Source organism: Camelina sativa, chromosome 1 (genome assembly GCF_030686135.1).
Source record: "Camelina sativa cultivar CO46 ecotype springtype chromosome 1, ASM3068613v1".
NCBI lineage: Eukaryota > Viridiplantae > Streptophyta > Magnoliopsida > Brassicales > Brassicaceae > Camelina > Camelina sativa.
In genome coordinates, this window is record NC_141880.1 from 25761384 (window position 1) to 25779178 (window position 17795).

At 36.1% G+C, this 17795-nt stretch overlaps 2 protein-coding genes and 2 pseudogenes across 3 annotated transcripts; all 4 read right to left on the minus strand.

Moving 5' to 3' along the window:
- Positions 1 to 2581: 2581 nt before the first annotated feature.
- LOC147950366 (uncharacterized) lies at positions 2582 to 3511 on the minus strand (annotated as a pseudogene).
- Positions 3512 to 5910: 2399 nt separating this feature from the next.
- LOC104701925 (uncharacterized) lies at positions 5911 to 8484 on the minus strand. Of its 2 annotated transcripts, XM_087462567.1 has the most exons (3): positions 7709 to 8484; positions 6538 to 7616; positions 5911 to 6365 (listed from the first exon to the last, which is right to left on the minus strand). In XM_087462567.1, the coding sequence occupies exons 2-3, from the start codon at positions 6853 to 6855 to the stop codon at positions 6246 to 6248; spliced, it is 438 nt and encodes a 145-aa protein (XP_087318693.1). In that variant the 5' UTR covers positions 6856 to 7616; positions 7709 to 8484; the 3' UTR covers positions 5911 to 6245. The 2 variants fall into 2 exon arrangements, with proteins under 2 accessions (XP_087318693.1, XP_010415995.1); XM_010417693.3 differs by having other exon boundaries at positions 6538 to 8407.
- LOC104774256 (DEAD-box ATP-dependent RNA helicase 35-like) lies at positions 8408 to 9828 on the minus strand (annotated as a pseudogene).
- Positions 9829 to 12278: 2450 nt separating this feature from the next.
- Positions 12279 to 16536, minus strand: LOC104710921 (receptor-like serine/threonine-protein kinase ALE2). The gene is made up of 8 exons (XM_087462599.1): positions 15963 to 16536; positions 15277 to 15381; positions 15075 to 15185; positions 14560 to 14928; positions 14217 to 14474; positions 13747 to 14136; positions 13427 to 13652; positions 12279 to 13334 (listed from the first exon to the last, which is right to left on the minus strand). Exons 1-8 carry the CDS (start codon positions 16036 to 16038, stop codon positions 12632 to 12634), a joined length of 2238 nt encoding a protein of 745 aa, XP_087318725.1. The 5' UTR covers positions 16039 to 16536; the 3' UTR covers positions 12279 to 12631.
- Positions 16537 to 17795: the final 1259 nt, after the last annotated feature.

Consider the following 17795-nt stretch of genomic DNA (forward strand, 5'->3'; position numbering starts at 1 on the left):
TGCAACTAGGAAACATATAATTTTAGAATTATAGTATAGCTCTAGAAATTGATTGTTTTGCCTTATATATTAAAGGAGAAATGCGTTGGTACGGTGTTGTTGCTTATGCCAAATGCATGATTTGATATTTGTTATCTGGTTTGTGGATGTCGAGATATTTTTATTTTATTGAAAAATTTCGATAGTTACGTAAAACCTTAATTAGTCTAAACACCGACATGATTTGGAACATTCGTATATATGTTGTAAAACACTCCATCGTCGGTTATAAATTTATAATTCTTATTTAGTATACGTGTGTTAATTGTTTGATTTTGGTAGGAATCATAACAGTTGGGATTTTGAAACAACCCTAAAGGACTAAGATATAGTAAAACTAGAGACTCTCACACAATGGATATTTATTACATATATATGGATTGTTCCAAATCATTTCATCTATGCATGGTCCCGAAAGTTCTGACAAATTTAGAGTAGTCGCATGCATGTTCATGAAAAGGGTTAGAATTGTGGTATTTGATTTCATGAGTTTAAGCTTTGAAGCCAATTATTTACATTTAATCAAAAGCTTAGCCTTAAGGAGAGCCATTTTTGTCCATTTGAGAGTGGTTAGCTAACCAAATCACTACTTTGAGACCAAGTCTCTTTAGGTGACCCTTGTGTATGAGAGGTTGTTGTGTGTTGCAAACTCTCTTCTCACAAACATATAAAGTGACTGTATCAAAAAGCTAATTAAGTTTCAAAAAACGTATTGATTTACAAAGAAGCCCATATATATATATATATATATATATGAATCTCCTTTTTTTCGCTTTTTTTTTTTTTTTTTTTTTTTTTCTATTTTGCTATGTAAAAATTTTGAAACGGTAAATAATTAAAAGAACATCGTCCATATATATAAGATTACAATGTATATATGTTGTATATGCTGTTTCAGGAAAATGACAAAAACAATAGCATATGTTGTTTCAGGAAAACATGAGCTAAGTCTAAAGTGTCTCTAAACAATAGTCGAAAGATGCAAACTGAAAGCATCTAAGAAACTAAGTTTTGAATCTATATGTAACCACAAGCATCTATGTGAGTCACGATCTCTTGAATCTGCCACACTCAGGTAGAAGAACAAAGTTATATATGTTCTTAGAAAATTACACACAATAAAGGTCATTATATATAGGTATATATTAGGTAGGTACTCGAAAAAGAAAATGCATTATATAGTGCTTGCCAAAAGCTTATCAAAGAAATCTGCAGTGAGCGGCTCACAGGAAAATTCAACCTACAGCTAAATCTAGTGCAGTTCCAATAATAATAATAATAAAGCTATTAATGATAAACACTAGCTTAGAAAACTAGAGCAGCTGAAAAATTTGGAAATACCACAAGGTTGGAGATTTTGACACCCACATGTACAAAGATAGACAGACTATTGAATTATAAATGTGAACAACTATATTTAGATATACTAAATTATTGAAAAATATAACCTTTATTTTTTGGGAACTGGATTAATTGTAAAAATTATGTTTTATACAATGATAAAATAGAAAAAATGCACTAATAAAACAAAACTATGAGATATCCCGTGCTTTAAGCACGGGTCAACATTTTAAAAAGATTTCTAATATAATAGTTAAAATTATTTTGTTTGAGATAATATTTATTTTGAATTGTTCTGTAAATCTATTAGTCTTTTTGAATACTAATTATTTTAGAATATTATAGTATTTTATTTTTTGACGTATATTACAGTTTTATATTGTTTGTTTGTTGTATTTGCATCATTATTTTGTGAAATAGGAAGTAGTAGTTTTAATATTATAATTGTGAACAAATAAAAATTATTAATTTATCATCTATATCAATTTAGTTTTACCAACCCGCCAATGTGGAAATTAAACCACACATTTTTTTAGATTGATTAATATATCTTCATTAAAAAAAAATTCAGATCACAACATATGCCGAAAAAATTCTGCATTTTACTAATCATAAGTATTATATGAAAATTCCAAACAATTTGTAAATAAAAGAAAATAAAGATGATAGGAGAATCATAATTTGAAATCTTAACAAAACCTTAACAAAATCTTCAAAATCTTCATAATATTAAAACTACTACTTCATAACTCAGCTGGTTATTTCACGTCTTGAAGGTAAGCGGTTCGAGCCTATTCTTTGTTAATTTTTAAAAACACAAAATGACATCGTTTTGTGATTTAACGGAACCTCTTATCAAAAATCTAATGTCGTTAACTTGTTCCGTTAGATGATTTAACGACGTGCCTTATTTAGCAAAGTCAACAAAAATTTAGGATTAAACTAGAAAGTCAATTTAGCAAAGTCAAGGAAAGTTTAGGATTAAACTAGAAAGTCAATCAAAATTAGAGCTTTCTTTCAACATATATAAAGTTGATGCTTTTTTTCACCACTTTTGCAAAGTTCAGGCTTTTTATGACATTTTTTCCTATATATATATATATAGATATTTTCTCATAAACTTGTTAAAAACAAATGGGATAGAATTAAAAAAAAAAATTACAGTCCCATATAGTCTCAACTCTCAAGCACCAACCCAATATTATTTTTCTTTACTTAGCCAGCAATACACATTGTAAATCGTTAAAGTGGAATTAAAATCCATAGATGACAGACTGCACCAATTATGCCCAACGATGGACAAAATGCCAATAACATGGTCACACGTGAACCATCTTCACATTATAATCTTATTATCTCTTCTAGATTTCACTCGACTTAATAATTTTTTGTCAACAAAAAATGAGGATTTCTGATATTCTTTTTATCAACAAAAAAAAACTGAAAGTTCTAAACATAGAAAAAAAAAAAAAAAACAGAACATAACCTGTAATCAGTAACAATGAGTTGTGGTTGGACATGAGTGTAAAATATCACTTTTTCATCTTCATCAACCAATCAAACTGTTGCACACAAGTCAACACACCCGTCATCACCACCACCGACCATTTGACAATCAATTGCTATAGGCTTGTGTGTGCCACTAGTACTAGATTTAGAAGCATTGGTCTGAGTCCATTGGAGAGGAGCGGGTGCAGACATACGACAATATCTAATATGCTCAGCTCTGGAAGTGGCTTCCTCAAATACTTGAAGAGAGATTTTACAGCCTTTTTCAGCAAAAATTGTTTTACATTGTTCTTTGAATGGTAGAGAGATGGTCCAGAACTACATTGTTCAAATATGGTCTCAATCAAACACCAATCATACGAAGAAAAAACAAAAGATAACAGAATATACAAAAGAATCATTAGAGCCAAGGCGCAATCATACCGTGAAGGTGCTCCCAAACTGATTCGAACGATCTACAGTGTTTAAAGCAAACCCCACACTGAGGCTGATGAACTGAATGGTACGAAATCGTCATGTGATATACATATTCTCCATACGAATTGTACCTCTTGTAACACGCAACATATTTTTTTCGTTTTGCAAGGGATCGTCGAACTGGGGCGCTATCGCCGTCCTCCATTGCTTTCGAACAACGATTAGGGATTTAGGGTTCTTTTTTTTTGTGTTTTTTGACTTCAAGGGTTCCCTTTTCTTTCTTGGGAAGCTAAATGGAAAGAGTAGGAGAGAGAGGGAAGAAAATAAAATTACTTAATATATACTGCTAAACTGGTAGCAACACTGAATAAGATGTTGGTTCAGTTGGATTATCTATTACTCATTAGTGTGCGAGTTATTGAGTTCTGACCCTTTGTCTACCTCTTCCCCTCTTCTTTGGCGCTTTTTTAAATACTTTTTTCTTTTGAAAATTAACACACAAAATCACTAATAAACTGAAGTAAATTAATACAGTTCATATCTCCCAACCAAAAATAATTATTTCTGGATTTTAATGAATTAACATATCATTTAAATTGTACAACCAATCAAATTATAAGAAGTAATACTCATTATATCAATATTTTTCGAAAACGAATTTTTAAATTTATAGCTTAAAGTTGAAGAAAATAAAGAAAAATTTATAGCTTAAATTTAAACTAGATTAAAAATCATTTACAATTTTTAAAAATAATAATATCAACCATTGTATATTAATTATTGTATGTGGTATCAATATTTTCCAAAAACATAGGTTTTAAAATTATAGCAGAAATTTTTAATAAATTATAAATCATTTACAACTTTAAAAACATAGGTATAATAATACAGTCAGTACAACATAAGTATCATATTAGTAAAATATAAATATATTACAAATAAACTATAAATCTGTGATACCCGGTTTCACTGACTTGTAGAGATGTTTAATAGAATTGATTTTAATATATGTGTCACTAAAGTACAATTATCTTTCGGTCAACGTTCTTAAGAGAACTTCAGAGTTAAGCGTGTTTGAGGTGGAGTAGTTTTAAGATGAGTGATCTTCCGGAAAGTTGATTGTCGGAAATTTGTGAGTGAGGATAAAACATAAGGAAATATCATGTAGTTTGTCTATGTTTGTACATGTGGGTGTCAAAACCTCCAAGCTTGTGGTATTTCCAAGTTTTTCATAAAAACAAGTGTTTCAAAAATTAAGATGACCAGAAGGAATATGAAGAGTATGAAAAACGATGAACATGAAGAGAAATACGAAGACATAGGTGTTGAAAACGCCAATTATGAGCTTCATGAAGACCAATCTTGTAAGTCATTCACTCAAGTATCTCACAAGGTCATATCTCGGATATGAGATCCAATGCGGGAAGCACAGTGCTCACGAGGACTGTGTATCTGTGATGAGGCTGTACAAGAGAATTCGGGATCAAGGTCTCAACTCGTGCAAACAGAGCGAGAAGATGAAGCTCGATGAGCTAAAAGAGCTGTACAACAACTCCTACTCCAAATCAGAGTACCTCTGCTGGTGCCTTGACCGCTGATTATGACTTCTTGTCGTTCTGTTAACTGGAAGCTCCTACTTAGCTTACATGAAATATCCTGCTTCCAACTGAGAATATAACTTCCTTGCTCTCTATGGTACTCTGTGATCATGAATGGAGAATTACTCTAGGACTCCACTCTGCATTATTAATCGTAGCTCAGTCACTAGTTCCTTTACTAAACTTGCTTCCAAATGTTGCTTCTCTTTGCTAAGCATGCGTTGTTTATTATTATTAGGGTATTACTCTGCAGTATTTCTTTTTACTAAAAGTCTTCTGCAAGCTTTGAGCCGCTTCCGTGGAAAACTGTTATAAAAAGCTTTCAACTCTAGATTGTACACTTAAAATCGCAAACTTTAGTTGACCATGCCTTTTTAGGCATTTGGTTTAAGTGTCTTAACCGAACTGCCAAACGGGATTAACGGAGTTCAAATTCCCCTTTCTTCTCTTTAATTAATTGCGAATTGTGAACTGACTCAAAGTAGTCTTGATTAAGGTTTCAACAGAAAGTGATTCTGTTTCTGACTGCACTTCATTCTTACAGAAGCCCCGATGACAGCAAGAGTTTCTCAGATTGCAGACATGACAAAGACAGTATTGTTTGTGTCTTGATTTTCAAATTGCAGACATTACACCTCATTCCTACATAACCCTTTTGCCAGTTTATGTCTTCTTTTTTTTTTTGTTTCTTTTTCTTTTAGATATTCTGGTTGTGAATTATCAACAAAAGAACAGGCCTGTCGTCTTGTGTGTTTGACAAGCCTGCGTGCTTGATGGTGGCGATCGCTATGAGATCTGCCTGTTGCTCGTTTTGTAACTCGTTGTTGCTAAAACGATCATTATCCTTTCGTGTTTACTATTTGAGAACGTTTTGTTATTAATCGATTTGTAATGATTTCATTTCTGACATTTCTTGTGAGTTGGGCTAAGTGAAACCTTAACATAATACTCCAAATAGTCCGACTTGATCGCAAGAATCACGATTCTCGAATCTTATACAAAATCATTTATGAACAAAGTGTGTTCGAATATGAATCATCCTCATGTGTTTCTCCAACATTCTCCCCATCACAACAGTGGGATGTTATAAAGCATCCGTGTATATACACAATCAGAATATACATAACACACAGACACAGACCGGGAGGAAGCATGGCTTGTTGCTGCCATGAATGTTGAACAGTAAAGCAACAAGCTAATTGAGACATTCAAAACGTAACATATATAAACACAAATTGTTCAGACATTCATAGAACAAACTGCCAACTTAGATTTGAACATTCGAACCTTGAAATCCATGTCCTTCACCTTCTCTCTGTGATCCTTCTTCCTTCTCCTTGTCTATGTGATTCCCCTTGCTTTTCCTCGTCTCTGTGATTCCTCTTCCTCGTCCTTGTCTCCGTGATCCCCTTCCTTGTCCTTGTCTCTGTGATCCGCTTCCTTGTCCTTGTCTCTGTGATCCTACTTGTGGTCAAGAAATTCATATTATAATACCATCGACCATCTGTGATGGACAATATTGCTCGATACGAGTACTGAAACTTAGCCGGTTTACACAGAGGTAAAAATATAGTTAACTTGCTTAAACAAAAAAAAATATATATATATCAGGAAAAGAGTCAGTTAGGCTTACCTTTGACTGTGGATTAGAGGGAGTCTCTGCAATGCCTTCTCCAGGACTGGCAGTAGTAGAGGGAACACTGCAAATCGTACGCGAGTCTGGTGATCCTTCTCTTGGAATACTAGAGGCAGAGTGAGGCCGGTTCTCCATGTCCTCTAGCGGTCCTGAGCTATATTCCATGTTTATGAACGACGAAGCTTGACCATACCTTAACCGAGGTGTCAAATTCCACAAGTTGCTATCGATGGAGCCAGATCGCCTTTGAAGTCTGCAGAGTCTGGTATGAGTCATTTTGGCCGTAATAGTCACCACAGGTCTCATCTGCATCATTGTATATAAGTTTCAATGCCTGCACAACTTCACCCATGAATGGTCTGTGTGAGACCTTTTGCCATTCGCACATGGAGCCATTCGCAGCCACTTTCGCCATGTCATCAAAGTTGTAGGTTCCAGCCGATGCAGGGTCCACCAGTTGCTCCAGGCCCTCTGTTGGCTAGTACGGGTCTTGCCATGTCACAAGGTTTTCTTCTCCTGAAGGTTGAGACATGTCTACCGGTCTTCTACCAGTGAGAAGCTCGAGTAAAACCACACCGTAACTATAGACATCGCTTTTAACAAGGAGATGCCCTGTCATTGGATACTCAGGAGCCACGTACCTGCAACTATTTCCAGGTTAGTTACTGTGAGTCCGCCATCTAGACAGAGTGTCTGTATTCATCACATCTGAGAGAAAAACGAAATTTTTCCCAAAGGTCCCCATGAGTCGAGTTGAAATATGTTGACCTCCTTCGGTTGCTTCTCTCGCCAGTCCAAAGTCAGAGACTTTTGGGGTAACGTCATCTTCTAGGAGAACATAGCTAGCCTTGAAATCACGGTGGATTACTTCACGGAGATAAGCGTTCCTTCTGTTTTGTCAACAACCGGAAAAAAGGTTTTAGGTGGTGATGGATATAATTGGGATATATTGTCATTACAAGTGCAGCGATCAGAATATGTCATCGTGCAAGTGCGACTCGACATTCCCATTGTGGATGAGCTCATAAATCAAGCAACGTGACTTCTGCAGAGCATGTAACCCCCTCTGCTCCACCCTATTAAAACATTGAAAAATCATTGAGATAGACAACAGATCACAAAGACATGTTTTTCAGAAACTGAAGAAGCAACACACGATCCAGCTCACCAAACTCGGCAAGAGCACTCCTTCAGTACAAAAACAGCAGCTCCTTCATGGAACACAGAACAAGGACCCTTAGGCAAAAGCTTCTTGAATCATTGGAAGCTCTCTTCGCAGCTTGTCATCACAGTCTTTCGGTTGATCAAGATTTTGCATGTAGTCAAGTGCTTCAGAAGTTTGAGGCCAATGAATCCATTCAAAGTTAAGGATCTTCGACTGTTTCTGGCAAGAAAAGGCCGTGTTAATATAGAGGATATAGATGAAAGTAGACCAAAACGCGGTCACTGTCAAAATCAAGAAGTCATGTATACTGATGATAAGCACCAACGCTGAGAGCTTCGTGATAGGATCTCGGATCCATTTCCCTAGAAACAAAACTGAAAAAAAAAAAAAAAAAATCTAGATTCTGAAGATAAGCCTCAGTCATATAACTAACTCAGAGAGTAAAACTTAACAAGGTTAAGGAAAACAGGATCAGACTTGTTATCTTCATTTTTGTAACATGAATCTCAGTCTAACAATCAGCAGGGCTAAGATATACAAGAATCTCAACATATGTATATGGTAATCAAGGATTCAAGATGTCAGTTTTACCTGACCAAGTTTCACTAACATATGCATACGGTAATCAAGGAGAACCGTTCTTATATTATAAGGGACACAAAACTACTACAAACTACTGATTCATTCATTTGAAAAAAAAAAATACATCGGCCAGTGTCACTAGACATGAGTCTGCTCTTAAAAAAATAAGGATGGCAAGTAAAATAAGAGATCGAGCAAAGAAATCTCAGTTCAAAAAACCGAAAAAAGAACAGAACACGAACATAGAAAAAGATTATATCTCTCCTCTGTATCAACCAGAGCCAAAATAGTCTTTGCTAGAATTAGATATGGCCAGACTCTTCTGGTGCTCCAGTTTTGGGCAGTTTGGAATACGGTGTCCGAGACCGCCGCAAAAAGCACAACCCTTGACACCGCTTGCATTAGCAATGGTCTCTGCTTCTTCCATTGGATCATTAAGTTCGGCAAGGACAGGCGGGATCCTCTGTTTAGCTTCTTGCAACAAGTGTTTCAAATCAAGCAGAGTGGTTTCGGTTTGGTTCCTGTTTATGAACGTAGTTGCAATCCCAGTTTTCCCACACCGACCAGTTCGTCCGATCCTATGCACATAGTTCTCAATCTCTGCAGGCATGTCGTAGTTGATGACGTGTTGTATATCAGGGAAATCTAAGCCCTTTGAAGCAACATCGGTCGCGACCGGGACGTCTTTTTCACCAGATTTGAAGGAAGAGATAGCGTACTCTCTGTCTTCTTGGTGTTTTCCTCCATGGATGGCCACTGCTTCCACTCCTTTCAGTAACAAGTACTCGTGAATATGATCAACATCAGGTTTGTTCTCACAGAAAATCAAAACAGGTGGAGAGGTTTTCTGGAGGCACTCAAGGAGGTAAACAATCTTTGCTTCTTGTTTGACGTATTCGACCTCCTGGATGACATCATTAGCTCCTCCTGCAGAGCTATCATGATCGTGGGAAGAACGAAAACCAGAGCGTCTTTCCCGAACCGGTGAAGGCAATCCCAATCATATCTCTACCAGACAAAACCACAGGAAGGCCCTGAACTTGGATAGGAGTCGGCTGAACAATTCCCTTCTCATTAAGGGTGTCGAGAAGAGGTCTAGGGAGCTTCATATGATTGGAGGAGGAATATCATCACCGTTAACTATAATATGCCATTGCCTCCTAATCAAATCCATGCGTTTCGTCGACATCTTCCTCCTAATATGCAAAGGGGGTTTCCAGCCAGTTAAGAGAGGCTCTGTATAAGTGATACCTTTGGCTAATTCGCCAACAGACATAAGCGTCTTCTTATCAGATAAATGCTCCATCATCTCCTTCTCTTGTAAAATAATTTGCTCCGTAGCACTCAATTGGGCGGGTACATGTCGCTTCTGCTGAGTTGCTTGAACGAGCAAGCTAGGTTTACCTTCAGCGAGCTTTACCTTTACCTTGTCGGCTTCTTCTTCCTGCAACTCTGACTGACACCTTTCGCCTCTTCTGCAATTGCATCGCTCTACGCTCCTCCACTCCAATATACCCCACGTAACCCTCACCTACTTCCATGATTGATTCAACGACCGAATCGAGACCCTAATCAAGCCCTCAAATCAGCAGCTTTCGCAGATCGCTCCAATCGCAAAACAATTTCTCGCAGATAGATATTGGCCGACCCGGAGATTTCTTAACCCCCGCTTATCGGGTCGGGTCTGTTGGATAATTAATAAAAGAAAAAAGGAAATAAAAAAATATTTAAAAAACAAACCTGAAATTAGCTCGTATATTTTTTTTTGACTTTGAGGAGGTATCGATCGATTGATTTTGCTTTCTTCTGTGCATACCTATCATCCATCTATTTATAGCTAAACACTTAACATTATCTTAAAGAAATTAAAAAAAAAAAAAAAAAATTGACAATTTTCTTTGTAGAGTAAAAGGAAAATATGTTTTTTTTCCTTTTTTCTTCCAAGAAAAAAAAAAAAAAATGAAAATCTATATCTCTTTTAATATGATAACTTAAATTGATGAGAGATGCTAGTTAGTTGAAATAATTAAAATATTCCGTAAAATATGAAAAAATTTTAAATATATATTACTATACAAAAACGAAAACACTATAATTATATTAAAACATTTATCATCACTTTTTTTACCTATTTTTTTACGAGATGGACACATTAAACAGAGAAAAAGGTGGAAAACAGGAAAAATGAAACAAATCGTTCAAAAACACACAACTAAATTTATCAGTTAATGAGTTTTTTCTAATTATGGAATATGCATTCGATTATACCTATTTTATTGGAAATACTGATCTTTCATATTGAAAATTGTTATGAATCTTTGAATTTTAAGTTTAAGAAATAAATTGAAGATTGTTCAATACGGAAAATATAATACGAAAATCAAGGAAATTTAACTAATTCATCAAATATATTCTTAACAATATTATGATTGTCTAAATTTTAGCATATTCCACAAATTTTGGGTTAAAACTTTATTCCGAAAATATATTCTTTCAGATTTGATCATATCAAACCTAAAAGAACAATTAACTCTCTTAGCCTATAAATACAGTAGTCAAATTTGATATTCAAAAAAGCCATCAAAGCTTTCACAGCATATCTATTTTTTTTTTTAATTCCATCAAAATGGCTGGCCATATTGGTTTTACAAGCTTTGCTTAAATCGTTAGCTTGTGATGTTGAAGATAATTGTTGTTACAAGGTAACATTATATATTTTCCTCGACATAAAATTCCTTTTTTAACAAAAAAAAAAAACATCAAGTTCCTTTATTTGTCATTCACAATTGAAATTATTGATAACTGATGATGTTTCTTATTTTCAGGTTTTAGTGTAAAAACCTAAATGTTTAGAGAAAGCCGAATATTTAGGTATTACTAAAAAGGTAAAAAAACATTCATGAATTTCACATTCATTGTTTAGTACCTCCCATCCATTTAAAATGGATTTTGGAACTGTGTTATTTCCTGATATTCAAAATTTAACAGGTTTATTTCTGAATTTTAGACTTTCTAATGATCGGAAGATAAAAGGTAGAATATAAACAACCTTTCTACTTTTTTTTTTTTGTTTTTTTTTTGTTTATCGTTCACAATGTAATTTTACTAGATGATTCTTCTAATTTCAGTTTAGGTGGAAAACATCAATAATAAGTGAAGAGTCTATGGGAAAATTCATGATTTTATTTAGAAACTACTAATATCATGTCAAGGTGATCCTAACTCTTACTAATTTGCTAACTTTTATTTAGTAGTAGAAGTGATTCAGCTTTTTAACCTTTATATAGAGCTTTTACAAAATTCATCTAAGCCTGTTGTTTTGTATGTTGTAGACATGGAGAAAAGGAAAATCTTTTTTCTTAAGAAAATTATAATTGGTTATAAAATTATCATGTATACTTATATGTAACTTAAGTGTTTAATTTAATACCTCTAAACAAACATTTAAGATGATCAAATAACAGAATTTACCTTTGTTGAAAATAGCTCTCAAAACCGGTTGCTTCTTAAGCCGATGTCTCTTTTTTTTTTTTTGAACAAAGCCGATGTCTCTCTCTTTTCACATTGCTGAGCAAGATTATAATGGTTCCAACATTATCCCATTTTAAAGTCAATTATAATTGACAGCTAGAAAATGTAAGTGGAAACAAAATTTGGAGATTATAAACGTGCATCATCATCACCAAAGACTAGAAAGATTTTTACATTGGCATAAATGCAGAATATTTTAACCCTCTGAAATCAAACGTATGAGTCTTTTAAAGAAGAGTCCAATTTTGATACGTGATACTCAATTACTCATAATAAAGTAAGCAAGGCAGGTTGAAAAATCACTTTCAATTCAAAGTGAACGAAAACGAGGAGGATGAGAGGTTCAATTCAATTCAATCGAAAACTACTGAAATCAATGAAGAGGATGAGAGATGAAAGAACCAAAACTACCGAAATCACTTACTGTTCACCAAATCTCAGTAAAGCCAAAATAGCAAAATTCATAGGAACTTGAAACTTATAAACTAAAAAAATAGTAGAACACTAAAATAAAAATGTTTTTGTGGGGTAGAAAGAAGAGATAACTAAATACAGACGTCTTTTAGAATACAATCCTCCCTGTGCTTTTGCATCCTCGCAAAAACAAACAATTACTCTATTTGACGAAAACAAAACCAAAAATAAAGCTCCTAAAATCAATCAAACCGGTAAGTCTTTACCCTCATCAATCGAACCAAACCGGATTAACCAGAACCTAACCGTGCAGCTCAAGAGTTTGTGAGCCTTTTTTTACCCTCTTTTTTTTTTTTTTTTTTTTCATTTTCTTCACTGTACATCACATTTTCTGGTTTCTCAGAGCCAGTCGCCATTGCCGGACCAGAGATGTCTAGACGACGATGGTCCACCGTGTTCGCTCATGCTTCCTCTCAATCTAAAGAAGTTTCTTCTACTACGCATGGGCCGTAACGGACCCGATCTGTTTGGTAGAAAAAGCCCTCCTTCTCTTGGAATGCTAGAGGCAGAGTGAGGCCGGTTCTCCATGTCTTCTAGCGGTCCTGAGCTATATTCCATGGTTATGAACGACGAAGCTTGACCATACCTTAACCGAGGTGTCAAATTCCACCAGCTGCTATCCGATGGAGCCAAATCGCCTTTGAAGTCAGCAGAGTCTGGTACTGATGAGTCCTTTTGGCTGCAATAGTCACCACATGTCTCATCTGCATCGTTGTATATAAGTTTCAATGCCTGCACAACCTCACCCATAAATGGTCTGTGTGAGACCTCTTGGTGGACGCACATGGAGGCAATAGCAGCCACTTTCGCCATGTCATCAAAGTTGTAGGTTCCAGCCAATGCAGGGTCCACCAGTTGCTCCAGGCCCTCTCTGTTGGCTAGTAAGGGTCTCGCCCATGTCACAAGGTTTTCTTCTCCGGAAGGTTGAGACATGTCTACCGGTCTTCTACCAGTGAGAAGCTCGAGTAAAACCACACCGTAACTATAGACATCGCTTTTAACAAGGAGATGCCCTGTCATTGCATACTCAGGAGCCACGTACCTGCAATTATTTCCAGGGTAGTCAGTGTAAGTCCGCCTTCTATAGACAGAGTGTCTGTATTCATCACATTTGAAGAAAAAACAAAACTTTACCCAAAGGTCCCCATGACTCGAGTTGAAATATGTTGACTTCCTTCGGTTGCTTCTCTCGCCAGTCCAAAGTCAGAGACTTTTGGGGTAAAGTCATCTTCTAGGAGAACATTGCTAGCCTTGAAATCACGGTGGATTACTCGGGGATTTGAATCTTCATGGAGATAAGCCAGTCCTCTTGCTGCTCCAAGTGCAATCTTCAATCGTGCATCCCAATCAAGCGTTCCTTCTGTTTTGTCAACAACCGGAAAAAAGGTTTTAGGTGGTGATGGATCTAATTGGGATATATTTTCATTACAAGTGCAGAGATCAGAATATGTCACCGTGTAAGTGAGACTCGACACTCCCATTGTGGACGAGCTCATAAATCAAGCAACGTGTACGGCCTTCAATGCATATTCCAATCAGTTTCACAAGATTACGGTGGTGCAAACGGCTTAGCATCTCGACTTCTGCAATGAATTCCCGGTCTCGGTTCTGGTTGTCCCTAGTTAGCAGTTTCACTGCAACCTCCGTTCCATCTTCCATGCTCCCCTGATAAACACGACCAAATCCGCCCTCTCCCAAAACCCTTTTAGCACTGAATCTATCAGTTGCTTTCTCAAGCTCAGAGAGTGTGAAGGTCCTAACGGATAAAGCACATGTAGCCATGGAAGACATCAAAGAATCTGATCCCGAACTTCTAGCGCTACTGGAAAACATAGATCCAGCACCTGCAAGGCGTATAAATATTTCAGAAACGGAGTCTTTTAAAGCTACCGAAGCGTTATAAAGTCAAGAGGGAGAAAATTACCAGGCCTTTTGTTAATCGATGAAGCCAAAGTTGGGCCAACAGCATTAGATGACTTCCCAATTTTCTTCCATTTCACGATTATAGATATAGCTCCAACCAAAACCAGAATGAGCACAAAACCTGACAAGGCAATGATTGCAATCGTTCTAAAACCTATTCCCTGGTTTTTGTTGGTAAAGGTTGCATTGATTGGAAGTCCAGTACTTGCACTTGGAGCATCTGCAGTAAAATATCCATTTGGCGAAGAAGAAGGAATTCCTGAAGCAAAGTAAAGAGATTCAAGCTTTGAAATGAAACCAAAAAAAAAAGTGTACAAACTTGCATCTGAAAGAAATCAGTTTACCTGGGTAACTTATCTGTGTAACCTCATAATCACCAAAAATAGTCTCATTTAGAGGTACTTTCTTGTGCCGGAACCTCTGATAAATAAGTGTTGCTGTAGTGTTGTCGAACTTTTCCCCAAGTGGAACAAGGTTAATATCCACCACTGTTTTCCCTTGGTTTTCACTGTCGGCACTGGCACCCATTATTTTCACTTGGCTTTGTTCCAAGTACGTTCCAGCAGCAACCTCAATCTCTAACTCGTTGGTCACGGGGAAAATAGAAAAAGGCGCAACACTTAGTAGAACCTGAACTTTCATGGGGAAGACACAACCACAAGGTGAACCAAAAGGAGTTGAAGTGAGAGGCTCTACACATGTCTGCTGACAGTCTACCAAAAAGGAAAGCCGGAAACACACAGGAAAAAGTAGTTACTACGCTTGATCTATCGACTATAGTCTGAAGATGCATATAAAATATATTCCTTGCCACTAGCATAGGGCGCAGGATAATCAACAACAAGCAAAACAAAATTACCAGGTGAAGAAGGTGACACTGCAGTCGCATTGCCTCTTAAATGCCAGCGACGATGATGGTGATGACCCTTGCGCCTTGGAGGTGGAATGCGGCTTGGGTTAGGGGAAAAAGCTGAAAAATGGAAAGAAAATGACCAATAAATATTCCTATACAGAAACATAATTACAGAATGTATATGTGACAAACAGGATTCCTTGCTGACCTGGTGAAGGTGCAGGAGCAAATGATGGATTAAGATGAGGATGAAAAAAATGCATTTGATGGGACTTTGATCGCGTAAATGGCAAACTTATTGGAAACAGCCGAGCTGCAAATGATAAGAGCAAGCTGATAAGTCATCTACAGATTCTTTCTATACATGTCGAATATTCATAGCAGTGAATACTTTCGGAAAGAGAATGTTTCTAGAAGTATACATACTCCATCCTCATCTTGGATATAAAAATACAATGCCTACGTTAACGAATACATTTTGGCCAAGAGAATGTCACGCGAATTCGATATTCCCTTCAAGAAACTCAGAAAAGAAAGAGTAAGCTCTATGTGCATTTTAGCTATTTAAGGTTGGGTGGTGCCAAATAAGGCGCAAAACGTGGGACTTCATCGTCACTCTTACGCTTCACAATAACAGATTCCAAACGTAATTAATCTGAATCGTACTACTAAACCCTTTTGCTTACTTTGTACATAATAAAGTTAGCTTCCAAATATATCCAATAAACAATTCTAAATATAGATAAACACCAACAACTAATCTTGAGCTGTCAAAGTAAGAATCAACCAAAAACTTAACTAAGGTAAATTTCACCTATCTCAATCGTTTCCTAAATTGGTTCACCAAGCAAACACATCAGAAGGGGAAAAAGAATCAGTTAACTAGATCCATACCAAAACATATATGAGACGAGCCGAGAGAGTGAAGAAGAAGAATTAACAGCAGAAGCATCGCAAAGTTCGGCATCATATCTAAACTCAAAAACCACCATTAGTCAACAACAACGGAGAAACCAAACCCTCACAGCCTCGCCGGACACTCCCCGTCGGCCAAAACGAAGCCTAACCAGAACCAAACGTCTAACCATAACTTCCTCAAAGCTTCACAGACATTGATTCCTTCCCTCCTCCCAAAAAAAAAATCAAAAACCCTAGGGTTACACAATAATCGAGTAGGTTTAAAACGCGATTTGCACAGATCCACGAAATGCGGCTCGAGATCTGTACAGAGCAGGAAACAGAGTCGAGCTTCACCGACGATACAGAGAACGAGAGCTTCTCCGGCGAAGGTATCAGAGTGGTAGAGAGAGAGAGGAGAAGAGAAGAGAGTAAAGTGAATTCGAACCAGAAGAAGCGAAGAGAGAGAGAGAATTTAATGCTGATGGTGGGAAGGGCCAAGGAGGGGGGCGTAGGGTAGTGTGTTGTTGCCGTAGTGAGACTGCTTTCGGAGAAAGGCAGCACACACACAAAAAAAAAAAAAAGGCGATGATGATGGCATTTAGCAAACACTGACGTGCTTTCTTATGCGCGTGGTGTCTACGCTCCTCGAAACGACAAAACTGGTAGCCGTTTGCTACCGTCACATCGTCAAAACCGTTTCTTTTTTGGGCGTTAGTTGCCTTATTGGGCCGGGCCTTACTACATATTTGGAAACTAAATCTATTTCAACAAACCCAAGCGGAAAAGAAAGTTTCATTTTCTTTGGTTGACAAATTCTATCTAAGTAGTATTTTGCTAAAGCATATTTAAGAAATAATGCCAAAAACAAAATTCTCTAAAATGTTACATTTTCATGTTTTTCTTTCCCAAAATTACTAGGATATCTATTCAGGAAATCTCGTATATTATTTAAGAAGACTTCATTCATTATTTGATTTCAGTTCATAAGCGGAAGTCTTTCTAGATTTTAGGTAGGAGTATTTTTTGACCAAAAATATTACAATGTTTTTTACGAACCTTCCGTAAAAGTTACAACTGATTTAAGGAAATTTTTCATTTTGGAATGCCCTTTACTAGGCCTGGGCATTCGGTTAACCATTCGGTTTCGGTTCGGTTGTATTCGGTTTCGGTTATTTTGGATATAGTAATATAGTAACCATTTGGATATTTTTGAAATTTCGGTTCGGTTCGGTTCGGTTTCTTTCGGTTCGGTTTCGGTTTGGTTATTTAAATAAATAACCATAACTAACATAAATTATATTAACATTAACCAAATAAACCAAATATAACCAAAACTAACCGAATATAACCAAAATTAACCAAATATACAATAACAAAAATACAAAAAAGGGAAAAATATGGATTCAATTTTACAAAATAGTATTTAACTTTGTAAATTCAAAATAATAACATTTACATATATTGATTATTTAAAATATTTAATTGTTTTAAATCTAGAAATAATTTATATTTTAAGTTTATTTTATAGTTTTGCATAATATTAAGTATATAATATTTGATATCTTCTAGGTTTTCGGATATTTCGGTTAACCATTTAATTGTCGGTTCGGTTCGGTTCGGTTTCGGTTAGTTTGGATATAGATTTTTACTAACCATTCGGGTATTTGAAAAATTTCGGTTCGGTTCGGTTTGGTTTTTTTCGGTTCGGTTTCGGTCGGTTATTTGGTTATCGGTTATTTTGCCCAGCCCTACCCTTTACTTAATAAATTAAACTCTACTAATATGGATCCAGGTTAGCAGCTGTAGTAACAACACTCGTTCTCTGCT

What these genes read in the sequence shown, in the direction of transcription:
- LOC104701925 (XM_087462567.1), bottom strand. Translation starts at nt 6,855, where the DNA reads ATGATGCAGATGAGACCTGTGGTGACTATTACGGCCAAAATGACTCAT. An exon ending in CCTCTAATCCACAGTCAAAG is followed by an intron (nt 6,366 to 6,537) that starts GTAAGCCTAACT and finishes GACCACAAGTAG; the next exon opens with GATCACAGAGACAAGGACAA.
- LOC104710921 (XM_087462599.1), bottom strand. Translation starts at nt 16,038, where the DNA reads ATGATGCCGAACTTTGCGATGCTTCTGCTGTTAATTCTTCTTCTTCAC. An exon ending in CTCGTCTCATATATGTTTTG is followed by an intron (nt 15,382 to 15,962) that starts GTATGGATCTAG and finishes TATCATTTGCAG; the next exon opens with CTCGGCTGTTTCCAATAAGT. An exon ending in TACACAGATAAGTTACCCAG is followed by an intron (nt 14,475 to 14,559) that starts GTAAACTGATTT and finishes ACTTTGCTTCAG; the next exon opens with GAATTCCTTCTTCTTCGCCA.